This window comes from Pleurodeles waltl, chromosome 10 (assembly GCF_031143425.1).
Source record: "Pleurodeles waltl isolate 20211129_DDA chromosome 10, aPleWal1.hap1.20221129, whole genome shotgun sequence".
In the NCBI taxonomy this organism is placed as follows: domain Eukaryota; kingdom Metazoa; phylum Chordata; class Amphibia; order Caudata; family Salamandridae; genus Pleurodeles; species Pleurodeles waltl.
In genome coordinates this window covers 679,247,621-679,273,064 of record NC_090449.1, presented here as the reverse complement: position 1 = coordinate 679,273,064, position 25,444 = coordinate 679,247,621, and the positions used below count along the sequence as shown (strand labels likewise).

At 43.9% G+C, this 25,444-nt stretch overlaps 1 protein-coding gene across 2 annotated transcripts in view; it reads left to right on the top strand.

The window, feature by feature from the left end:
• Positions 1-25,444, top strand: part of IDI1 (isopentenyl-diphosphate delta isomerase 1) — a 72,233-nt gene that overhangs the window by 34,297 nt on the left and 12,492 nt on the right. For both annotated transcript variants that reach the window (XM_069211191.1, XM_069211192.1), the window contains exon 4: positions 6,736-6,866. In XM_069211191.1, coding sequence (XP_069067292.1) covers positions 6,736-6,866 — 131 coding nt within the window. The remainder of the gene's footprint in view (positions 1-6,735; positions 6,867-25,444) is intronic.

The window sequence follows — 25,444 nt, the reverse complement described above, 5'->3', positions numbered from 1 at the left end:
CTTTGCTGCTCGCAAGCACAATGAAAAAATCTGGAAACACTGTTCACAATGTCATTATGCATGGGTCAGTTGGTGGGCACGAATATGTTCAGCCTTTCCGAATTTATAATGTATTCCAGAGGGTCTTATTGGATATAATGATTTAGATTGTGTGTGCATGTCAGACCACTTTACATCCCACACATGGAGTGTTGCCCTTGCCCAGCCTTGCCAATCAGTTGCTGTTATTACAGTTATGGTACATTTTTGAGTGTTATAAGTCAGAAACTGAGCTATACTTGCAGTTAATTGACAGTACCATAGGAAGGCGTTAAGCATAATCCCCTGTCTATCCGGAAATGCTGTGTATCTTCCGGATGACTCTGATCACTCAGTCAGTATAGAGCACACTTAGGCTCTTACTGAAGTTTATCTTATTTATCTTACTAAGCGTTCACAGACCCAATATGGTTTCTTAGAGAATAACTTATGATAGATGACTGCTAATGAAGTTAAAACAGAGACCAGTGTTATTTAGCAGTTAAAGATGTTGCTTAAGCAGCCACATTTTTTAAACGCCTTCTAATTATTGTTTGTGAGAAATTGGGTTGTTTGACTGGGTTGTGAGCCATGTTCAAGCCAGAGACTCAATCCCTTGCAGTGTGAACCATAAAAAAACTCAGTAAATTAACCTTGGCTTAACTGTGGGTAGCTTGACACAAAAAGCAGTCAGGTTTAACTTGAGACCGAGTGTGAAGTATTTATGCAGCACAGAAACAGTAAAAAAGTGAAAATACAACACAAGAGAATTCCCAAACCAATTTAGAAAAAATAGAGTACATTTTAATAAATTATTGACACTAAAATAGCAAAAATCAATCAGTAGAACCGGAATTATGAATTATTACTTAGAAACGTTTCTAAAGAAAAATGCCAGAGAAACTAAAGTTCAGCATGGCAAGGCTGCAGGAAGTGTCCACGGAGGGAGCTTCGTTGTCAGATGGCCTTGGGTTGAAGCAGCAATGAAGATTTGTAAGCGTGGACTTAGTTACAAAAATGGAAGTGGAAAAACTCCAGTGGGACCAATCAGATTGCTGTAGCCAAAGACCTTTCACAAGGTCAGATATCCCTTTGGCGAAGCACCTCTGAAGCTGATTTGCTACTGTGGGGATGAACATACTGGGAAAAGCTGCAAAGTCAGTCCCACCAGCAGTCCACCGTGGGCGGAGAGGCAAGCAGGTTGGTCCCAACTTCCTCCTGATTCATCTCTTGAGAGTTCAGGACTCACTCAGACTGGCTCCAGGTCTGGGTTCAAGATGGTGGGAGCCTGTTATGTCCCTGTGTCTCTGCACCGTAGGCCAGCAAACTAGCCCTTGGAGTCATTTCTGGTAGTCATGAGTGCAGGTGTAGATGCAGGGCTTAATAGCAGGGCTGGCCTGTAAGGGTTTGGCAGGGTCCAGGCAGCAGGATTGTTTTTCCAGATACAGCAGCAGTCTGGCAGAGTGCACAGCAGCAGGAAGCTCTCAGAGTCCTTCCGCAGGTCCAGTAGAGAACTGAAGAGTGGGTCTTTTATACCCCGGTGCCCTTCTTCTAGAAGGTGGGAGAAGCACCTGGAACGTTTCTTTGACGTGCATTGTATTTCTTGACTCAAAGCTGGCAGCAGTGACAATACAGGGTCGTTAGGCCCTTTGTGTGGAGGCAGAGCACGGGCCTATTCAGGTGTAAGTGGGTCTGTGCTCAGCTCCACCCCCTTATCCAGCCCTTGAGGCAACCTAATCAATCTGCTGTGTGACTGTCTGGGATGAATTCACAAAGTGGCATTTTCAAAGTTGTTATGAAAAATCCGGCTTTACCATTAAAGAAGGTTTATCATTAAAGTTTCATAGATAGCAAACATGAGATAGCTACCTGCTCCCAATTAGGAATTACAGCTTATTAAATGTAATAAGGAATCCCCAATGTCATTCTGTGGGAGGGGTAGGCCTCACAGTAGTGAAAACGAAATTGGGAGTTTTTTCAAAACCTGGACATGTAGAAATTAAAAGTACATGTCCAACTTTTTAATTACACAGCACCCTACCATATGGACTACCTAGAGCATACCTACCTTATGGGTGATGTGAATGTAATAAAAGAGGAGTTTAAGGCTTGGCAAGGGGGTTTAAATGCCGCGTCGACATGGTAGTGTGACACTGCATTCAGACTGCAATGGCACTCCTGGGACAAGTTTTAAAGTGCTTCTTAGGTGGGTGGTACAAGACATGCTGCAAGCCCACTGGTAGCATTTAATTTACAGGCCCTGGACATATACCACTCTACCCTGAAAGGTTTAGGAGTAACTCTGCAGAGCGGGCCTGATCCACCATCAGTGAATTAGATTCAGAGTACCAATTATCACATTCCACCACTTGAAAGCTATTTCTGAGACTATGTGCACACTCATCTTGTCCCTGCATAATTTATCTGCAGAAGTGGCGTATTTCAGAGCTCAACGCATAGACTGATTTTCCCAGTGAGCACCCTCGCCCCCCCACCAAAAAAAATAGTATGTGAAATATAAAACAACATAAGGAAGAACAACTTGCTGTGGGATAAATGGGAAAAATATATAGTGCTTTTCAGAGAAAGAATGAGTGGGTGGCACATTCATTTAGCGTCCGTCATATTACGTTATTTATCATCCCCATGCATTGAATCCCTTAAATCAGATTTGATAGACTTGCTTAAACATTTAAAAAATAAATTAATATATTCAAAAATTGACCCATTGCCTGAAGTAATTGGTCTTCGCTTTCTTATGGACCTTCACCAGTACATAGAATATTGGTGTTCTAGCTCCTTTCTTGTTTAAGAATTCAGATTATGTGGCTGATAACTAGCCTTTACCTCTGCCCTTATCTTTTTCTGTATTTCTGCACTTGGGGCCCTCTGAAAGTTTTTGTCACATGTGAGCTGTCTCGTTACCTCTCCTTTTCTAGTTAGTGATGTTTAATATCACTATAGCTATGTTTGTTTGCTTTTTTTTATCATACGGTGCTCATTGGAGGATAATGTGCTTATGGCCTTGAATTCCTCTTGTCTAAAATTTGAAAAGCCAACTGCATTATTAATGACAGCGGAACTACAGAAGGCTTCATACTGAAACAGTCTTAACAATGACTGTTTTTACAACAAACTGTTTTACCACATGTATACCTTTACCACGGATGCCTTTACAACGAATTTCACCTTTACTTCTTTATTTCTTCTATCTTCCTCTGATTCTGATGATGAGCATTGAAACTGTTAATTGATTCTTGCAGGATTTGCGGTAGAGTAAAAGTTGTCTTTCCAGTATGGAAGAATGTGTAGGTGCTCTTTCCCATTACAATTCTTTGGCTTTTTCCAATTTGGTGGTCTTCGTTTAGACGTAGTGTCTTGGCCTCCTTGATAGTGACCTTTTCAAGGATTGCATTTTTAGTGTTTCTTTGTCCTTTAGTTTTGATAAATTCTTTTTAAAACAGTACTATAAATACATTTGTCAAATATAGAATCGACCGTTGGTTCCCACTCCTGTCCGATATTGCTTATCATTTATGACAATCACCAGGATACTTCTGATCAGAGTACAGTGTTATTTTTTTGGTGTTCTAGCGACACCTGGGCATGTAGGCATGTTCATATTTGTTTTACTTCTGTCTCGTAAGTTTTTCTATTACATCAACTTTATTAGATACACTGGTTGTACTGTTTCCACTAAGTAATGAAGGCTTGTCAATTAATTTGTTGATTCCTTCATTTCATTTATGTATGTTGTTCTGGCACTCCTAGTCTAACAAATGCCCCGTTTTATCAAACTGTTAGCCCTAGAATCTGATTTTGAAGGAAGTTTTACGAAGAATTATTTACTATTTTCATATGTTATCCCAAATCAAATTCCTTCTTTTTACGAGGTTATACCCCAACATCCGTAGAGATGCAATTCACACATAACACATAGCGAGGGGCTTTCTCAATATGTGAAATATAAAGAAAGATTTTCTATACATATATAATAGTTTTAAGGGAAAGAATGAGGGCTGGAAAAGTAATTTTCAGTCCACTCTATTACTGGTGGAATGGAAATTAATTTACCACCCACTTATTCTTTCCCTGAAAACTACTATAGGTTTTTGTTTTTGTTGTTTTGATTTCTCCCTCCTAGAGAAGTTCATTCTTAACTGTATTTGAGAACTTGGCATTTTTGCGGGCTGATATCTGATTCCTTACATCCTAAAGAACTTTAGATGCTACCGATCAATACAATAGTGGCCTAAAACATAATTCTGTGTGCACAGACTGTCAATGGAGCTTATGAAAAGAGAGAGGACCCAGTTGAGACTTATGAGCAACCATCAACAATATGACTGACAGATTTGATTAAATGAGTGCAGGAGAAGGCATCCTTACTCAGGCTCAGATGCAACATATTTCTGTTGTTTTGGTGGGAACCAAGTAATGCAGTAGTAGCTGACATCTTGCCTTGGCTATCAGACACTGCAGAATTCCCCTCATTACCATAAGCTGGTAGAGCCAGGATGCTGAAAGGGCTGATACCTTCTGAGTCTGGGAGAGCTGTCTGTCAACTGGTAAAGCTGAATTGGGTAAGGGAGTGAGTAGGAGAGAAGGTGTTCCAAGGCTGTAATAATTAATAAAGAACCTTTTCTCTGTGTATTGGGTGAATCATGAAGGTGCTTTCCATCCAAGTGGTTGGCTGATTTGGTTGTACGGTACTAGAACAGTTGAAATTGTGATGGAGGTCATCTCTAGATGACTTATGATTTACATACATTAGCATGCAAGCATTGCCAAGGTCCTCTACTTTGAAAAAGCACTAAACCGAAAAACTGCTTTCCAAGTGGTCAGTTGTCCTTCACATCTTGTCTTTTCTTTAAATGTCTCCCCTGACAAGCCCACCGTAGAGATGTGTATTGATGTTTAGTCTATTTTTTAAACCTAGGAATACAGAAAATATCCCTTTCTGGAGTGTGACATGTCCTCCATCTATTGCATCTTCCTAATATTTGTAAGAGACCTGTGTGCTTTCCCTACTGAGAATGTTAAGAATGCTAAAAGTGAAGTGTGATGGCTCACAGTAATGACGAAAAACGTCAAGATCTGTTTTCTAAATAGAGCACCAACATTTGTATCCCAAATTTGCACTTTTAAAGGTGTTTGGGCACCTTGCCAGGCAGTAGATTGATGTGTGGAGCGGAGGAACATTTATAGAAAATTGACATTTTGGGGACTTCAGGGAGCAGTGATTATCATGTTGCTGAGTATTTGTCCAATTTTAATGCACATCAATATTTCCAACGTACTGCTGTCAAAACACCAACAACTTAATATTCTTAATGAGTCCAGGCATGTGCACAGACCTTGTGCTTGTTCATGAAATTAGGTCCCCTATCAAATTCTCCTTGCGTGCAGTGTGACTGTGTGATAACTGTGAATGCTTATCCTGTCTGAACATTAGAAGTAGTGGAATTTGATAATGGACAGAATAAGTTGACTCTTTTATTGTACCCTTTTGGTCTCTTAATCCAGGTACTCTAAATTGAGTAAAAGATAATCAAATACTTTGTTTTCTTTTGTATTGCATATAGTGTTCTGCTACTTTTCATGTGTTTCCCTATAATTTTTTATTGCATTGTGAATTTTTTGGATATAAATTAAAATAATTTGTATTGGTAAAGTGCACATTGAACACTTGTGGCATCTTGCACCTGACTAGCAGGGGGAGTTTTAATCTTTGGGTGCACTCTCCCAGATTACTAATGTGTGCCGGTTGCAAACAAGGACAGTGTACTCCGTTAGATACAACGCATTGCCTTCGGGGGCAGCATGTTAGTGAATGATGGAGCAGCATTTTAAAGGAAGTTTTGGGGGTGGACGTCCATGGGACCCCTTTTCCTCTACATGCATGGGTAGCTCGTGGGGGGATGCAATGACTGCGCCCCAACTCTTTGTAGCGCAGTCAGTGCTCCTCTTGATAGCTTGTTGATTCAGTGCCTGCGTCCATAATATGGCAGAGGTGTAGAATCAAAGTATTTCCTTCATTTGCATGAGGCCCTGCCCCCCATGCAAATGAGGGAAATGCACTCTTAAGATAGGGCCAGTACACATACAGTGCTGGCACTGTCTATATTACAAAATGGCTCACACAAGTGTCTGTGGCCCCTTCTGTAATGCTGCAGTGGCTTGACCTGTTGCTACCCCAGGGCACTGCATGTATTACTGCCCCAGATGTTTGTTTTCCAACTAAAGGGTACTCACTTCATCAGCCTCAGAAGGATGAAGGCCTGAGTGGATTGGCTAGGATTCAAACAATTAAGTCAAACACATCCTTCTGGATTGGCTACATTAGTCCACTGAACCACAAGAGACAGTGGGTCCACTCCATTTGCTATGTGAGTTGTTTCACACAATCCATATGTATGTGAGGCCTATTAATTTCCTCAAAATTCAAATCCACAGCGAGGTGGGTGTTTTCGCTGACTACCAAGTAGTAGAGTGGGTGCCCAATTGAATAAATTAAGGCACATGTGTAACGGGTGTAAGGGGCTGAGCTACCTTGCTGTTTCTCTCAGCATTATGTGCTAGGCATCTGCCCCCATTCAACTTGTTGGAATATTTGAGTACAGTTTTCATGCCAAGTCAATTTACAATGTCCTTCCTCAACCTAGCTCTGGTGCCGATGATGAAAGCCAGTATTTTATTTAATTACTTTTGTGGTAGGTTGTTTCACCAATACCTGTTGCAGTCACCCACTACACAATCCAGAAGAGTTGGAAGAGCACTGTGCCATAGGTGTCAGACGTGCAGCACAGCGGCGCTTGAAAGCTGAATTGGGAATCCCTATGGAACAGGTGAATATTAATTCTTCCTATATTGAAGTACTCATTATTTTCATAAGCTCTGTCGAATAGCATTTACTTTAGTCTGTTAGTTTAAACGTAAAGTCAGAAAACAACACATAACTCATTACAAAGGGCTTTCCCTGATCTCTTGTGAAATAGCAGTGCTACAGTCACACGTCTTTGAGTATTTGAAAAGTAAATTGTTATTCAAAAATGCATGTTTGAATAATTGTGATTAGATGATAAGGCCAAGTTAATGATAGTGTTTCAACATTTTCCTTTGGGTTTCAAGCACTTACTGCTTACTGTAGCTCGTGTTAAAAACGTTTACATTTTGAGGGTTGGATGATCAGTATGGTGATCCCACCCGTTATACATTGCTGTTCAGTGAGTGCATGTCTACCAATTTACTTTTAATTTAGGAAGCATATTATTTTGCCGACTAATCAGAGCAGTTTGCTGAATAATTGATGTTAATACATTTGCTGATTAGTCTTAACCTGCTGAAAATGTAACTCAGTCTTTCTCATTTCTAGAATAGCTCTTTATGTTTCAGCAAACGCGTATCTAGCAGAAACGTAAAGAACACAGATAACCTCAGTCTCAGCAACATAGCTGAACTGCTTTGCTGGATAGTTTTCTGTTTGTTTTCCACACTGAGGTATACTGCATAGGTACCTTTGAGGTGTACTACTTCTTCATAGAGAAGAAATAATTTGCTTGGCTGATTATAGAAAATTCATGGCAAACTCCCCCTCTGACTGATGCTGAATCGGCCCGTGTTGTACGTGCGTTGGAACACCAACGCTCGTCAGCACCTTATTCCCCGCTCTCAGCTGCCTTGGCGTATTTAGGAGCCAAAGGGAAAAGGGGAATAAAAAAGAAACTGAGTCGGTTGATGCAGGAACAGATTGAAAAGTCTGGGAAATCCTGGTAGACTGCAAGATTGCCTGAATTAAGGTTGGCAGTATGATTGTGAGCCTGCTAGACCCGTTAGCCCTGACAGGCTGGGAACAAACCGCAGGGGAGGACAATAAGCAGAAGGACAATTAATAGCCTGAGTTTGGAGTCCCAATTGGCTTATCATGCTGCTACTGAGCCAGCTCAGGTGGGGGAGCCTGGTAGGAGTCTGGCTTGCGTCAGAGCAACCATGTTGCCTGTTAGGAGTAACAGCCTGGCAGTTGGAGAGAGCCTACATAGGGCCTTGATGAGTAATCAATTAGGAGAAAAGACCTGGAAAAGAGGAATGGTGGGGTGATGGCAGCTAGTCAGAAGGGTGGAGGTAAGTGAAGACAAATCTTGTGCCTCCAATGTTGCGATATTTCTTCTTTTGCCAGACATTGGACTGTGGTAGATAAGTTCCCAGGTATCAAAGATTTTGGTCCTATGGCCAATGCGATTTATATAGAGCCCTAACAAAGAGAGTAGTGTAAGTACATTTCCAATAAAGGATGGCCCCCACTAAAACTGGACAGGGGCACACCTCAAAAGAACGGTAAGGGAAAGGAAATGTGGCACAGAATGAGATTCAAGCAGATGACTCTTAATCAAAATGATATGGCAAGGAATAATTTGTTAAAGAGATCAAAGAAGAGGGTTCAAAAGAGACCCTCACAGAGTGAGGTTGGTACTTTGTCAGTAACAAAATATATGAAAGACTTTGTGGGTAAACACTTTGGAAAAACTGCAGGTACCAACGGATGCATCTTTACTAAGTGAGAGTAATATAAGTGTATGAGACATAGGAAATGAAAGCATAGTGTTGCATGACCAGAGCCAATACCTGCCGTATGTAAACAGTTTAGATCCAGTGGAAGGTAATAAGTCCTTGCCTGAGCTGAGATTATTCTCTTCCCCTCGGTTTTTATCCCACATAGATAATAGGGTGACTCAGAAAGGTGTAACAGGGATTATAGAGGGAGAAGGGGAGAATGAAGGGACATCTCATGAGAACAGGGAGGAAACTGGAAAATCTTTGGAACAAAGTATAGTACAGAAAATGACGAAATTGGAGCACAGACACAGCACTCTTCTTTAAATCTGAAGGACTCAGCCTTATCAACATCCTCAATGCTGGATATAATGTTAATAATGCAAAAAACTCTGCAAGGAATATTTGAGGTGACAGTATTAAATTGTGATATTTTAAAATCTCGGAAGATACAGCTGCAGACCTTCACAGCAGAATTAAAACAAATAAATGACTGTATGCCAGCATTAGTAAGGCCACTAGAGGAAAGCAAGAAACCACGCCCTACAATGATCCAGGGTGAGTTAAAGGGGATATATTTAAAGAGGAATGTACTACACCAGTATATATTTTCAAACACCCAATGCTGATTAAAAATGGGAAGAGCCCACAATGTATAGACAATATATGCCACGTACAAAGAGAATGAAGAAAGTCCTAATGAGGGGCTCACTGAAAGATAAAAGGGAGAAAGAGAGAGTGAAAGGTTTGAGGAAGGGAAGACAACAAGTAAGAGCCCCAAAAAACTAATTGAAAAGGATCCCACAAAGGGATCCAAATAATCAGTATGTGGGAATGAAGAATTAAGTGGATGTGCTGCGTTTGGTAAGTGGAAGAATTACTTACCATCAAGCAAGAATAGATTAGATAACTCCAAAAGAGGTGTAAAAAAAAAAAAAAAAAACAACTGAAAAGGGAGGGCTAGGTAAATCAATTTGGGCACGCCAAAAAAGAGATGACAGCAAAAGGCAGATAAATATGGTAGGAGAAATTGACAGAATGTCAGTACAGAATGGTAGGGTAGAAAGTAAGCTATGGGTATACCTAGAGACTATACAAAGGGAGAAAATGGCAAAAGAGCAAGTTCATTAATCCCCCTAAACCGTTCTCAGTTATTGTTTTCCCTCTCTAAACACCCAAGCTTGAAACCAATTTGATCACAAGCTATAAAGCAAGTAGGATTCACTAATGATAATGAAGGGAAAGAGGTAACAAGAATACTGTTTTACTCAGATTGTTAAGGCAGCATTTTAGAAAGTTGAAGTACTAAAATAAGGTATTAAAATTGTATCAGAAAATGAAATACTGGAAGCAGGTACCATGACTAAAATCTTTTTGAGGCACGTGATGGGGAAAAATCAAGTAATATTAAATGAACAAGGGAATATGAATAGAAGACAGGTAGAGAACAGCAAGAAGGGATCATTACAAGTAACTGTTCACATTATAGATCAGAAGAATACAGAAAGGTTAGGGAGAAGGGAATTGTTATGTGATACTGTTATCACCTGTTATTAATGAATCTGGGTGGCTGAGAGATTTAGATTAGGACAAAGAGCAGTCGCACAGCCTAGGGATCCAATCATGGAATATTTGTGTTTTTGTAAAAATGTCATGTTTAAAAGTGCTCAAGGAATCTTATAAGATTATGGGCCTGATTCTAACTTTGGAGGACGGTGTTAAACCGTCCCAAAAGTGGCGGATATACCACCTACCGTATTACGAGTTCCATAGGATATAATGGACTCGTAATACGGTAGGTGGTATATCCGCCACTTTTGGGACGGTTTAACACCGTCCTCCAAAGTTAGAATCAGGCCCTATATGTCTACAGGAAACATGGCTGTGTGAAGAGTCACCATTATTGACAGGTTTTTGCTGGTTAATAGAAAAGCTAAGAAGGAGGATATGGGTCGACCATCAGGGGCGTTGATAATGCTTATTTCTTCTAAAAAAAACAAAAAGTATCATTGATAAAAGTAAGATGCAATTGGATTGTGGTTTGTCGAGTTCACTTGTACAAGCGGACACCGGATAGGATGCCATGTTAATTAATGTACATATCCAAGCTGGGAATGCAAACGTATTATGGCACCGAACTAAGAAGAGTTGAGAAGGATGTTGAACGGTTAAGTACAAACTATTATATGGAGATGATTTTACTGTTGGGAGATTTTTTTTTTTATAACAAATTTTATTAGATTAAGCACTACTACATAATCATACACGGCAAGAAGTATACAGAGGATGTCCGCCTGATTACACCCATAAATGTCAACAACTACACAACTTGCACAGAAGATCCCACCCACGTACCATAATCCACTGCATATACCCCACTGCTGTATACAGTAGTCATGTGTAACAGTTGCTCATTGTTCTGTTCCATAGTTATGTATTTCCTCTTCAAGAAGGGCACCGGGGGGGGCACTGGATTAAATGCCCCTACATTCCACCCGTCTCTGCCAGATGTTAGGGTGCTTCTGGGGGGTTCCCCTCCCCACAGTAAACTGCACTCTCAAGCCCCATACAATTATCCAAGCCCTTCTTCCATTCTCCAACAATTGGAGGCACTTCAGCCTTCCATGCGCTGGCTATATCCCTTTTTGCCAGTGTCCTGAATAAAAATATCCATTTGTATCGAATCCCCACGATACCATCAGTGCTGTGCAGCAGGATCACCTCGGAGTCTAGTGGGATCACCTAGGAAAGGACCTCATCCAGGCAATTCGTCATCCCTTGCCAGAAATGCTCTAGTGCTGTGCAGCTCCATACTGTATGGCTAAAAGTGCCTACATCTGCCCTACGGTGTAGGCACCTCGGGGACTCAATAACGCCCATGCGCCACAAGCAGTGTCTCTTATAATAAGCTCTGTGGAGATATTTTAATTGAATAAAGCGAAGACTAGCCGAGATTGCTGCCTCTCCCGGTGCCCCAGTGCCTCTGTCCAGTCGTTTTCATCTAGGGGGCCCAGCTCTGCCTCCCAGGCCGCTTGGAGCCAAGGCAGAGTGTTAGTACGATGCATGACTAATGTTTGATATATCTTAGACGTTTGTGAGCGCTGAGGTCTCCCAGGAGCAATTTGCCCTCCAGCAGGTTAAATTTGGGGAGGTGTAAGGAAATGCCTCCTTGGCATGGTTGCCCCCTGACTTTTTGCCTTTGCTGATGCTATGTTTACAATTGAAAGTGTGCTGAGGCCTGCTAACCAGGCCCCAGCACCAGTGTTCTTTCCCTAACCTGTACTTTTGTATCCACAATTGGCAGACCCTGGCATCCAGATAAGTCCCTTGTAACTGGTACTTCTAGTACCAAGGGCCCTGATGCCAAGGAAGGTCTCTAAGGGCTGCAGCATGTCTTATGCCACCCTGGAGACCTCTCACTCAGCACAGACACACTGCTTACCAGCTTGTGTGTGCTAGTGAGGACAAAACGAGTAAGTCGACATGGCACTCCCCTCAGGGTGCCATGCCAGCCTCTCACTGCCTATGCAGTATAGGTAAGACACCCCTCTAGCAGGCCTTACAGCCCTAAGGCAGGGTGCACTATACCATAGGTGAGGGTACCAGTGCATGAGCATGGTACCCCTACAGTGTCTAAACAAAACCTTAGACATTGTAAGTGCAGGGTAGCCATAAGAGTATATGGTCTGGGAGTCTGTCAAACACGAACTCCACAGCACCATAATGGCTACACTGAAAACTGGGAAGTTTGGTATCAAACTTCTCAGCACAATAAATGCACACTGATGCCAGTGTACATTTTATTGTAAAATACACCACAGAGGGCACCTTAGAGGTGCCCCCTGAAACTTAACCGACTGTCTGTGTAGGCTGACTAGTTCCAGCAGCCTGCCACACCAGAGACATGTTGCTGGCCCCATGGGGAGAGTGCCTTTGTCACTCTGAGGCCAGTAACAAAGCCTGCACTGGGTGGAGATGCTAACACCTCCCCCAGGCAGGAGCTGTGACACCTGGCGGTGAGCCTCAAAGGCTCACCCCTTTGTCACAGCCCAGCAGGGCACTCCAGCTTAGTGGAGTTGCCCGCCCCCTCCGGCCACGGCCCCCACTTTTGGCGGCAAGGCTGGAGGGAACAAAGAAAGCAACAAGGAGGAGTCACTGGCCAGTCAGGACAGCCCCTAAGGTGTCCTGAGCTGAAGTGACTCTAACTTTTAGAAATCCTCCATCTTGCAGATGGGGGATTCCCCCAATAGGGTTAGGATTGTGACCCCCTCCCCTTGGGAGGAGGCGCAAAGAGGGTGTACCCACCCTCAGGGCTAGTAGCCATTGGCTACTAACCCCCCAGACCTAAACACGCCCTTAAATTTAGTATTTAAGGGCTACCCTGAACCCTAGAAAATCAGATTCCTGCAACTACAAGAAGAAGGACTGCCTAGCTGAAAAACCCCTGCAGAGGAAGACCAGAAGACGACAACTGCCTTGGCTCCAGAAACTCACCGGCCTGTCTCCTGCCTTCCAAAGATCCTGCTCCAGCGACGCCTTCCAAAGGGACCAGCGACCTCGACATCCTCTGAGGACTGCCCCTGCTTCGAAAAGACAAGAAACTCCCGAGGACAGCGGACCTGCTCCAAGAAAAGCTGCAACTTTGTTTCCAGCAGCTTTAAAGAACCCTGCAAGCTCCCCGCAAGAAGCGTGAGACTTGCAACACTGCACCCGGCGACCCCGACTCGGCTGGTGGCAATCCAACACCTCAGGAGGGACCCCAGGACTACTCTAAGACTGTGAGTACAAAAACCTGTCCCCCCTGAGCCCCCACAGCGCCGCCTGCAGAGGGAATCCCGAGGCTTCCCCTGACCGCGACTCTTTGAATCCTAAGTCCCGACACCTGGGAGAGACCCTGCACCCGCAGCCCCCAGGACCTGAAGGACCGGACTTTCACTGGAGGAGTGACCCCCAGGAGTCCCTCTCCCTTGCCCAAGTGGAGGTTTCCCCGAGGAACCCCCCCCTTGCCTGCCTGCAGCGCTGAAGAGATCCCTAGATCTCCCATTGACTTCCATTACAAACCCGACGCTTGTTTCTACACTGCACCCGGCCGCCCCCGCGCTGCTGAGGGTGAAATTTCTGTGTGGGCTTGTGTCCCCCCCGGTGCCCTACAAAACCCCCCTGGTCTGCCCTCCGAAGACGCGGGTACTTACCTGCAAGCAGACCGGAACCGGGGCACCCCCTTCTCTCCATTCTAGCCTATGTGTTTTGGGCACCACTTTGAACTCTGCACCTGACCGGCCCTGAGCTGCTGGTGTGGTGACTTTGGGGTTGCTCTGAACCCCCAACGGTGGGCTACCTTGGACCAAGAACTAAGCCCTGTAAGTGTCTTACTTACCTGGTTAACCTAACAAATACTTACCTCCCCTAGGAACTGTGAAAATTGCACTAAGTGTCCACTTTTAAAACAGCTATTTGTGAATAACTTGAAAAGTATACATGCAATTTTGATGATTTGAAGTTCCTAAAGTCCTTACCAGCAATACCTTTCGAATGAGATATTACATGTAGAATTTGAACCTGTGGTTCTTAAAATAAACTAAGAAAAGATATTTTTCTATATAAAAACCTATTGGCTGGATTTGTCTCTGAGTGTGTGTACCTCATTTATTGGCTATGTGTATGTACAACAAATGCTTAACACTACTCCTTGGATAAGCCTACTGCTCGACCACACTACCACAAAATAGAGCATTAGTATTATCTATTTTTTACCACTATTTTACCTCTAAGGGGAACCCTTGGACTCTGTGCATGCTATTCCTTACTTTGAAATAGCACATACAGAGCCAACTTCCTACATTGGTGGATCAGCGGTGGGGTACAAGACTTTGCATTTGCTGGACTACTCAGCCAATACCTGATCACACGACAAATTCCAAAATTGTCATTAGAAATTCATTTTTGCAATTTGAAAGTTTTCTAAATTCTTAAAAGTCCTGCTAGGGCCTTGTGTGTTAAGTCCCTGTTTAGCATTGTCTTTTTAGAGTTTAAAAGTTTGTTAAAAGTTTGAATTAGATTCTAGAAACAGTTTTAGATTCTTAAAAAAGTATTCCAACTCTTGGCAGAATAATGTCTGATACAGAGATGCAGGTGGTGGAACTCGACACCACACCTTACCTCCATCTTAAGATGAGGGAGCTAAGGTCTCTCTGTAATATCAAAAAAATAACCATTGGCTCCAGACCTACCAAAATTCAGCTCCAGGAGCTGTTGGCAGAGTTTGAAAAAGCCAACCCCTCTGATGATGACCTCACAGAGGAAGAAATTAGTGACTTGGAGGCCAATGTCCCTCCTCCAGTCCTAAATAGGGAGAACAGGACCCCTCAAGTCCTGTCTCCAACTGTGTTAGTCAGAAATAGTGAGTCCCTCACAGGAGGGTCCCACATTTCTGAAATCACTGAGGATGCTCTCAGTGAAGATGACCTCCTGTTAGCCAGGATGGCCAAAAGATTGGCTTTAGAGAGACAGCTCCTAGCCATAGAAAGGGAAAGACAAGAGATGGGCCTAGGACCCATCAATGGTGGCAGCAATATAAATAGGGTCAGAGATTCTCCTGACATGTTAAAAATCCCCAAAGGGATTGTGACAAAATATGAAGATGGTGATGACATCACCAAATGGTTCACAGCTTTTGAGAGGGCTTGTGTAACCAGAAAAGTGAACAGGTCTCACTGGGGTGCTCTCCTTTGGGAAATGTTCACTGGAAAGTGTAGGGATAGACTCCTCACACTCTCTGGAAAAGATGCAGAATCTTATGACCTCATGAAGGGTACCCTGATTGAGGGCTTTGGATTCTCCACTGAGGAGTACAGGATTAGGTTCAGGGGGCTCAAAAATCCTCGAGCCAGACCTGGGTTGACTTTGTTGACTACTCAGTGAAAACACTAGATGGTTGGATTCAAGGCAGTGGTGTAAGTAATTATGATGGGCTGTACAATTTATTTGTGAAAGAACACCTATTGAGTAATTGTTTCAATGATAAACTGCATCAGCATCTGGTAGACCTAGGACCAATTTCTCCCCAAGAATTGGGAAAGAAGGCGGACCATTGGGTCAAGACAAGGGTGTCCAAGACTTCAACAGGGGGTGACCAAAAGAAAGGGGTCACAAAGACTCCCCAGGGGAAGGGTGATGAGACAACCAAAACTAAAAATAGTAAAGAGTCTTCTACAGGCCCCCAAAAACCTGCTCAGGAGGGTGGGCCCCGAGCCTCTTCACAAAACAATGGGTACAAGGGTAAAAACTTTGATCCCAAAAAGGCCTGGTGTCATAGCTGTAAACAGCATGGACACCAAACTGGAGACAAGGCCTGTCCCAAGAAAGCTTCCACTCCAAACTCCCATCCAGGTAACACTGGTATGGCTAGTCTCCAAGTGGGATCAACAGTGTGCCCAGAGCAAATCAGGGTCCACACTGAAGCTACTCTAGTTTCTGAGGGTGGGGTGGATTTAGCCACACTAGCTGTCTGGCCGCCTAACATGCAAAAATACAGACAGCAACTCTTAATTAATGGGACTAGAATAGAGGGCCTGAGGGATACAGGTGCCAGTGTCACCATGGTGACAGGGAAACTGGTTTCCCCTGGCCAATACCTGACTGGAAAAACTTACACAGTCACCAACGCTGACAATCAGAGAAAAGTACATCCCATGGCAATGGTTACTTTAGAATGGGGAGGGGTCAATGGCCTGAAACAGGTGGTGGTCTCCTCAAATATCCCAGTGGACTGTCTGCTTGGAAATGACCTGGAGTCCTCAGCATGGGCTGAGGTAGAACTAAAAACCCATGCAGCAATGCTGGGTATCCCTGAACTGGTGTGTGTGAAAACAAGAGCACAATGCAAGGCACAGGGTGAACAAGTAGAGCTGGAGTCTGGAAGAATGGCCCAGCCTACCAAGAGAACAGGAAAGTCAGTTGGGAAACCAACTGCAACCCAGCAAAAGAAAGGGAACCTCTCTTCTCAGGAGGAAGTTCTGCCCTCTGAGGGAACTGAGCCTTTGGAGCTTGAACCTTACCAGGTTGAGCTCTTAGGCCCAGGGGGACCCTCAAGGGAGGAGCTGTGTAAGGGACAAGAAACCTGTCCCTCTCTTGAAGGCCTTAGGCAGCAAGCTGCTGAAGAGTCCAAAGGCAAGAAAAATGGAACACATAGGGTCTATTGGGAAGATGGACTCCTGTACACTGAGGCCAGAGACCCCAAACCTGGTGCCACTAGGAGAGTGGTAGTGCCTCAGCTGTTCAGGAAGTTCATCCTAACATTGGCCCATGACATTCCCCTTGCTGGACATTTGGGACAAACCAAGACGTGGGAGAGGTTAGTCAACCACTTCTACTGGCCCAATATGTCCAACATGGTTAAGGAGTTTTGCCTCTCCTGCCCCACCTGTCAAGCCAGTGGTAAGACAGGTGGGCATCCAAAGGCCCCCCTCATTCCACTTCCAGTGGTGGGGGTTCCCTTTGAAAGAGTGGGTGTGGACATAGTTGGTCCACTAGAACCTCCCACAGCCTCAGGAAATATGTATATCCTGGTAGTAGTGGATCATGCTACCAGGTATCCTGAAGCTATTCCCCTTAGGTCGACTACTGCCCCTGCAGTAGCCAAGGCCCTCATTGGTATCTTTACCAGAGTGGGTTTCCCTAAGGAGGTGGTGTCTGACAGTGGTACCAACTTCATGTCAGCATACCTAAAGCACATGTGGAATGAGTGTGGAGTGACTTATAAATTCACTACACCATACCATCCACAAACTAATGGCTTGGTTGAGAGATTCAACAAGACATTAAAAGGCATGATCATGGGGCTCCCAGAAAAACTCAAAAGGAGATGGGATGTCCTCTTGCCATGTCTGCTTTTCGCTTACAGAGAGGTGCCACAGAAGGGAGTAGGATTCTCACCCTTTGAACTTCTGTTTGGTCATCCTGTAAGGGGACCACTTGCCCTTGTTAAAGAAGGCTGGGAGAGACCTCTCCATGAGCCTAAACAGGACATAGTGGACTATGTACTTGGCCTTCGCTCTAGAATGGCAGAGTACATGGAAAAGGCAACCAAAAACCTTGAGGCCAGCCAACAGCTCCAGAAGTTTTGGTATGACCAAAAGGCTGCACTGGTTGAGTTCCAACCAGGGCAGAAAGTCTGGGTTCTGGAGCCTGTGGCTCCCAGGGCACTCCAGGACAAATGGAGTGGCCCTTACCCAGTACTAGAAAGGAAGAGTCAGGTCACCTACCTGGTGGACCTGGGCACAAGCAGGAGCCCCAAGAGGGTGATCCATGTGAACCGCCTTAAGCTCTTCCATGACAGGGCTGATGTGAATCTGTTGATGGTAACCGATGAGGATCAGGAGGCAGAGAGTGAACCTCTCCCTGATCTTCTGTCATCAGACCCAAAAGATGGCACAGTAGATGGAGTGATCTACTCAGACACCCTCTCTGGCCAACAGCAAGCTGATTGTAGGAGAGTCCTACAACAGTTTCCTGAACTCTTCTCCTTAACCCCTGGTCAGACACACCTGTGTACCCATGATGTGGACACAGGAGACAGCATGCCTGTCAAAAACAAAATCTTTAGACAATCTGACCATGTTAAGGAAAGCATTAAGGTGGAAGTCCACAAGATGCTGGAATTGGGAGTAATTGAGCGCTCTGACAGCCCCTGGGCTAGCCCAGTGGTCTTAGTCCCCAAACCTCACACCAAAGATGGAAAGAAAGAGATGAGGTTTTGTGTGGACTACAGAGGGCTCAATTCTGTCACCAAGACAGATGCTCATCCAATTCCAAGAGCTGATGAGCTCATAGACAAATTAGGTGCTGCCAAATTCTTAAGTACCTTTGACTTGACAGCAGGGTACTGGCAAATAAAAATGGCACCTGGAGCAAAAGAGAAAACAGCATTCTCCACACCTGATGGGCATTACCAGTTTACTGTTATGCCCTTTGGTTTAAAGAATGCCCCTGCCACCTTCCAAAGGTTGGTGAATCAAGTCCTTGCTGGCTTGGAGTCCTTTAGCACAGCTTATCTTGATGATATTGCTGTCTTTAGCTCCACCTGGCAGGATCACCTGGTCCACCTGAAGAAGGTTTTGAAGGCTCTGCAATCTGCAGGCCTCTCTACCAAGGCATCCAAATGCCAGATAGGGCAGGGAACTGTGGTTTACTTGGGCCACCTTGTAGGTGGAGGCCAAGTTCAGCCACTCCAACCCAAGATCCAGACTATTCTGGACTGGGTAGCTCCAAAAACCCAGACTCAAGTCAGGGCATTCCTTGGCTTGACTGGGTATTACAGGAGGTTTGTGAAGGGATATGGATCCATTGTGACAGCCCTCACTGAACTCACCTCCAAGAAAATGCCCAAGAAAGTGAACTGGACTGTGGAATGCCAACAGGCCTTTGACACCCTGAAACAAGCAATGTGCTCAGCACCAGTTCTAAAAGCTCCAGATTATTCTAAGCAGTTCATTGTGCAGACAGATGCCTCTGAACATGGGATAGGGGCAGTTTTGTCCCAAACAAATGATGATGGCCTTGACCAGCCTGTTGCTTTCAATAGCAGGAGGTTACTCCCCAGGGAGCAGCGTTGGAGTGCCATTGAGAGGGAGGCCTTTGCTGTGGTTTGGTCCCTGAAGAAGCTGAGACCATACCTCTTTGGGACTCACTTCCTAGTTCAAACTGACCACAGACCTCTCAAATGGCTGATGCAAATGAAAGGTGAAAATCCTAAACTGTTGAGGTGGTCCATCTCCCTACAGGGAATGGACTTTATAGTGGAACACAGACCTGGGACTGCCCATGCCAATGCAGATGGCCTTTCCAGGTTCTTCCACTTAGAAAATGAAGACTCTCTTGGGAAAGGTTAGTCTCATCCTCTTTCGTTTGGGGGGGGGTTGTGTAAGGAAATGCCTCCTTGGCATGGTTGCCCCCTGACTTTTTGCCTTTGCTGATGCTATGTTTACAATTGAAAGTGTGCTGAGGCCTGCTAACCAGGCCCCAGCACCAGTGTTCTTTCCCTAACCTGTAATTTTGTATCCACAATTGGCAGACCCTGGCATCCAGATAAGTCCCTTGTAACTGGTACTTCTAGTACCAAGGGCCCTGATGCCAAGGAAGGTCTCTAAGGGCTGCAGCATGTCTTATGCCACCCTGGAGACCTCTCACTCAGCACAGACACACTGCTTACCAGCTTGTGTGTGCTAGTGAGGACAAAACGAGTAAGTCGACATGGCACTCCCCTCAGGGTGCCATGCCAGCCTCTCACTGCCTATGCAGTATAGGTAAGACACCCCTCTAGCAGGCCTTACAGCCCTAAGGCAGGGTGCACTATACCATAGGTGAGGGTACCAGTGCATGAGCATGGTACCCCTACAGTGTCTAAACAAAACCTTAGACATTGTAAGTGCAGGGTAGCCATAAGAGTATATGGTCTGGGAGTCTGTCAAACACGAACTCCACAGCACCATAATGGCTACACTGAAAACTGGGAAGTTTGGTATCAAACTTCTCAGCACAATAAATACACACTGATGCCAGTGTACATTTTATTGTAAAATACACCACAGAGGGCACCTTAGAGGTGCCCCCTGAAACTTAACCGACTGTCTGTGTAGGCTGACTAGTTCCAGCAGCCTGCCACACCAGAGATATGTTGCTGGCCCCATGGGGAGAGTGCCTTTGTCACTCTGAGGCCAGTAACAAAGCCTGCACTGGGTGGAGATGCTAACACCTCCCCCAGGCAGGAGCTGTGACACCTGGCGGTGAGCCTCAAAGGCTCACCCCTTTGTCACAGCCCAGCAGGGCACTCCAGCTTAGTGGAGTTGCCCGCCCCCTCCGGCCACGGCCCCCACTTTTGGCGGCAAGGCTGGAGGGAACAAAGAAAGCAACAAGGAGGAGTCACTGGCCAGTCAGGACAGCCCCTAAGGTGTCCTGAGCTGAAGTGACTCTAACTTTTAGAAATCCTCCATCTTGCAGATGGAGGATTCCCCCAATAGGGTTAGGATTGTGACCCCCTCCCCTTGGGAGGAGGCACAAAGAGGGTGTACCCACCCTCAGGGCTAGTAGCCATTGGCTACTAACCCCCCAGACCTAAACACGCCCTTAAATTTAGTATTTAAGGGCTACCCTGAACCCTAGAAAAGTAGATTCCTGCAAACTACAAGAAGAAGGACTGCCTAGCTGAAAACCCCTGCAGAGGAAGACCAGAAGACGACAACTGCCTTGGCTCCAGAAACTCACCGGCCTGTCTCCTGCCTTCCAAAGAACTCTGCTCCAGCGACGCCTTCCAAGGGACCAGCGACCTCTGAATCCTCTGAGGACTGCCCTGCTTCGAAAAAGACAAGAAACTCCCGAGGACAGCGGACCTGCTCCAAAAAGACTGCAACTTTGTTTCAAGGAGCAGCTTTAAAGACCCTGCAATCTCCCCGCAAGAAGCGTGAGACTTGCAACACTGCACCCGGCGACCCCGACTCGGCTGGTGGAGAACCAACACCTCAGGGAGGACCCCCGGACTACTCTACGACTGTGAGTACCAAAACCTGTCCCCCCTGAGCCCCCACAGCGCCGCCTGCAGAGGGAATCCCGAGGCTTCCCCTGACCGCGACTCTCTGAAACCTAAGTCCCGACGCCTGGAAAAGACCCTGCACCCGCAGCCCCCAGGACCTGAAGGACCGGACTTTCACTGCAGAAGTGACCCCCAGGAGTCCCTCTCCCTTGCCCAAGTGGAGGTTTCCCCGAGGAACCCCCCCCTTGCCTGCCTGCAGCGCTGAAGAGATCCGTTGATCTCTCATAGACTAACATTGCAAACCCGACGCTTGTTTCTACACTGCACCCGGCAGCCCCCGCGCTGCTGAGGGTGAAATTTCTGTGTGGGCTTGTGTCCCCCCCGGTGCCCTACAAAACCCCCCTGGTCTGCCCTCCGAAGACGCGGGTACTTACCTGCAAGCAGACCGGAACCGGGGCACCCCCTTCTCTCCATTCTAGCCTATGCGTTTTGGGCACCACTTTGAACTCTGCACCTGACCGGCCCTGAGCTGCTGGTGTGGTGACTTTGGGGTTGCTCTGAACCCCCAACGGTGGGCTACCTTGGACCAAGAACTAAGCCCTGTAAGTGTCTTACTTACCTGGTTAACCTAACAAATACTTACCTCCCCTAGGAACTGTGAAAATTGCACTAAGTGTCCACTTTTAAAACAGCTATTTGTGAATAACTTGAAAAGTTTACATGCAATTTTGATGATTTGAAGTTCCTAAAGTACTTACCTGCAATACCTTTCGAATGAGATATTACATGTAGAATTTGAACCTGTGGTTCTTAAAATAAACTAAGAAAAGATATTTTTCTATATAAAAACCTATTGGCTGGATTTGTCTCTGAGTGTGTGTACCTCATTTATTGGCTATGTGTATGTACAACAAATGCTTAACACTACTCCTTGGATAAGCCTACTGCTCGACCACACTACCACAAAATAGAGCATTAGTATTATCTATTTTTTACCACTATTTTACCTCTAAGGGGAACCCTTGGACTCTGTGCATGCTATTCCTTACTTTGAAATAGCACATACAGAGCCAACTTCCTACAGGAGGGTCAAAAGGTCTTTAAGATACAGGATAAGTGCTTAACAATGTTGTAAGTAGTGATGGAATTGGCTTCGGCGCAGCTGATATTTAACCTGCATCTCTTGAAAGGATTTCAGAATTGTGCCCCTCATCAAGTCTCCAAGGGTGGCAATTCCTATGGTGTCCCACCTCCGAAAGCACGACTATTAAAGATTTTAACCATACAACCCACAAAAGTTCGACTCCTTGTTCAAAGAGATTTAATCTGCATGTATTAGTAGCTCCACAAGATTCACTGAAAGTATGATAACAACATGAGATGTATCATTGGTGAATTATTTGGGCTTAAAGGGGATGTGTAGTATAAATGGATGCACAAACCTTGATTGTACTATAACACAGACCTTAAAAAATGGAAAGCAATTTTGTCTATCACCCCGCACCTGGAAATAATTATGGGGGCTACTAATAATAGAGAGAAGGTACTCCCTTTACAGGTAAAATACTTAAAACGACTTACTACCAGCATTACTGAGAATCATCTGTTGGAACTGGCTAACAGAAACAAGTTGTGATACAGTGGGAAGAAGCACCAGTCAGTTTTATAGAATGGTATTGTAAAAGAATTAACCAGATGGTACAATGTCTAAAGATTGAGTTAATTACTAATAGGAATAAACAGAAAAGGGCACTGATAGATACAAGAAAAGAAAATGTATGGTATAATAGGGACTATAGATTATTAAAAATCCAGATAAGGAATTCAGAAAAAAAAAACTAAGATAAAATATGATTACAAGACGTATTCCCTCCTTGTGAGCTCCAAGAGAATATATAAAAAAAAATGACAAATAATTGGAGCTTATAAGGAGAGCTACTGGAAAACAAAGTTCTGACAGCTTGTGCAGCAAGGATCAGGAAAGGAGAAGGGGATAATGATGTGCATTGTAGAAGAAGGAAGGGTAGAACATCTTAAGGAAGTGTACGGAACTGTATGTGAGGAAGTGGAAGAGAATAGGAAGGAATAGCTCATTACAGACAAGGATATTAAGACTCAGTTCTCTTTACAGACTATTAAAGATACCATACTGGTATTAAAATTAACTGCAGCGGCAGGACCAGGCAACTTACTTGTTGTCATATTTAAGACAAATGTAGATTGGTGGGCTACTTTATTCTATTTAGCTTTTCAGAGAATACAATCTACAGCCCAGTTTCCAGAAATGTGGAACAACACAATTATAAGGCTGATATATAAGAAAGAGGTCACAAAAGAACCCAAAACTACAGGTTGATAACTCTCCTTGATATGGGTTAAAAAATGTTTTAAAAAACATTTTTAGGTAGCCTTAAGGAATGGACAGAATCACATACTATTGTCCAGTTAAAACAAGGGAGGGGTTGAAGGAAGGACATTCTGCGATAGACCACTGCTTTATTTGATGGTTGCTTGCACTGAAGTAGTTGAAACAAAGGGGTTTTTCACTTAGCTGTTTTGTCGATTTCCATGCAGCATTTGATTCGATAGATGGTAAATGTGCATGGGAAACTTTGACAAAATTGAAAATCCCTAAGGAGTTTAAAAAAACTTCACTCATACAACTTGGCTCAGGTAATCATTAATACAAAAAGGAAGACTGAGCTTGAAAATTCCTATCAGTAATGGGTTGCACCAGGGATGTATCCTAGTCCCTTTGCTTTTCTCTTTATAGCAGACTTAACATCAGTATTAGCTTTATCTAAGGGATTAAGCGCAAATATGAATGGTACCCATATTGCATTCCTTTCATATGCAGATGACCTTGTTATTGTGGATTTGACTGAAATAGGCTTATAAAAGAAATTGGACTTTTTCATGGAGTGTTTTAATAAGAAAGTTATTCATAAAAATGGGTAACCCCAACGTGATGGGGTTTGGGAACAAAACAGTAAACCTTGAATGGCACTTAGGACCCGATGGAAAATAAATAGTATATAAATACAAATATTTAGGAGTGTGGTTCGAGAAAAGATTGTGTAAACATATCAGATCACTCAAAGTAAGAGTATTGGCCTCAGTCAGTGGACTTAAAAAATTCAATAAAGATTATGGAGACATGTCCTTAAGACCAGTGCTAACCGCCTGGACGGCCATGATCCGTCTGCAATTTCACTATGGAGCAGCGCTGCTATGTCTAGGTGGTAAAAAGGACAAGGAGTATGAAGAAGGAAAATGTTTAAAAAGCCTGTTGTCACTACTTAAGTGAATAATGACCTAGGCAGTAAGATCTTGGAGGTATATGGCATATGCTGAAGCAATAAGGTTCTAGTTATGCCTGGAAACAGAAGGGAAAAAGTTATCTCTGTGTTAAAATGAAATCATACAAAGTCAGTTAAAATGGGCTAAGGGAGTTAAAGAAAGACCTGGAAGGAATATGTAGGGATCGCTAAGGGTGAACTCTGTTTAGTAATAAAAAATTAAACCCAAGAACACAATATGCGGTATTTAAGAGGGATGAACTCTACCCAATTCATACTCATTTCATGGCAAAAAGAATAATGGTTCCCATATGTAGATGCCCTGTCGAACCCCATGCTTAGATCTGAGGTATTAAGATTAAGAATTGGTCTAAACCTGTGCCACCCTAACAGTACGGTAAAAATGGTAATGATTGATATACTTTAAAATTGCACTTGTGGGTTAAGGGTAAAATGTGGTTGCTTGCACATTCTCTAAGATTGTCTAAAGTTTTGGAAAAATACAAAAAATAGTTTTAAAGCCATTTTTTCTTAAATACTGTATTCATGAACAAAGGTAAGCTGTGGCACTTTTCATTGATATGCACTTTCAGGATGTGACGTGTTTTAGGAAGACTGGTTGCTGTTAAATAATTATTTTCTGTTTTTTAGCTTGATTTTTTTTTTCTCTTTTTAACGTATTTATAGCGAATGGTTAGGCTATACAAATGACTTGCATGACTGGATTTTACTTGTACATAAATGCATAATGGTGATCAATATTAATATTGTTTTTAATGTTGTTTAAAGACTAAGGTCCAAATAAACATCTTTTGACTGACTGTCAAATAAATTGCAGAAGAAATCATTATGCCCCTTGGAGGCACAGTTTTCTTGTTTATAAACATTTTCTTAGATCTGTTCAGTTATGTGGTTTGCCATTTTCTGATACTCTGAATATATTATACAGTGCCTCAATATGCTTGTATCTCATTCTTTCTCTTCAACTAAAAGATCTTTTTAGACTGCTCAGTGAATTTCTAGATATGGTTTGAAGAGTCATAAAATAGGT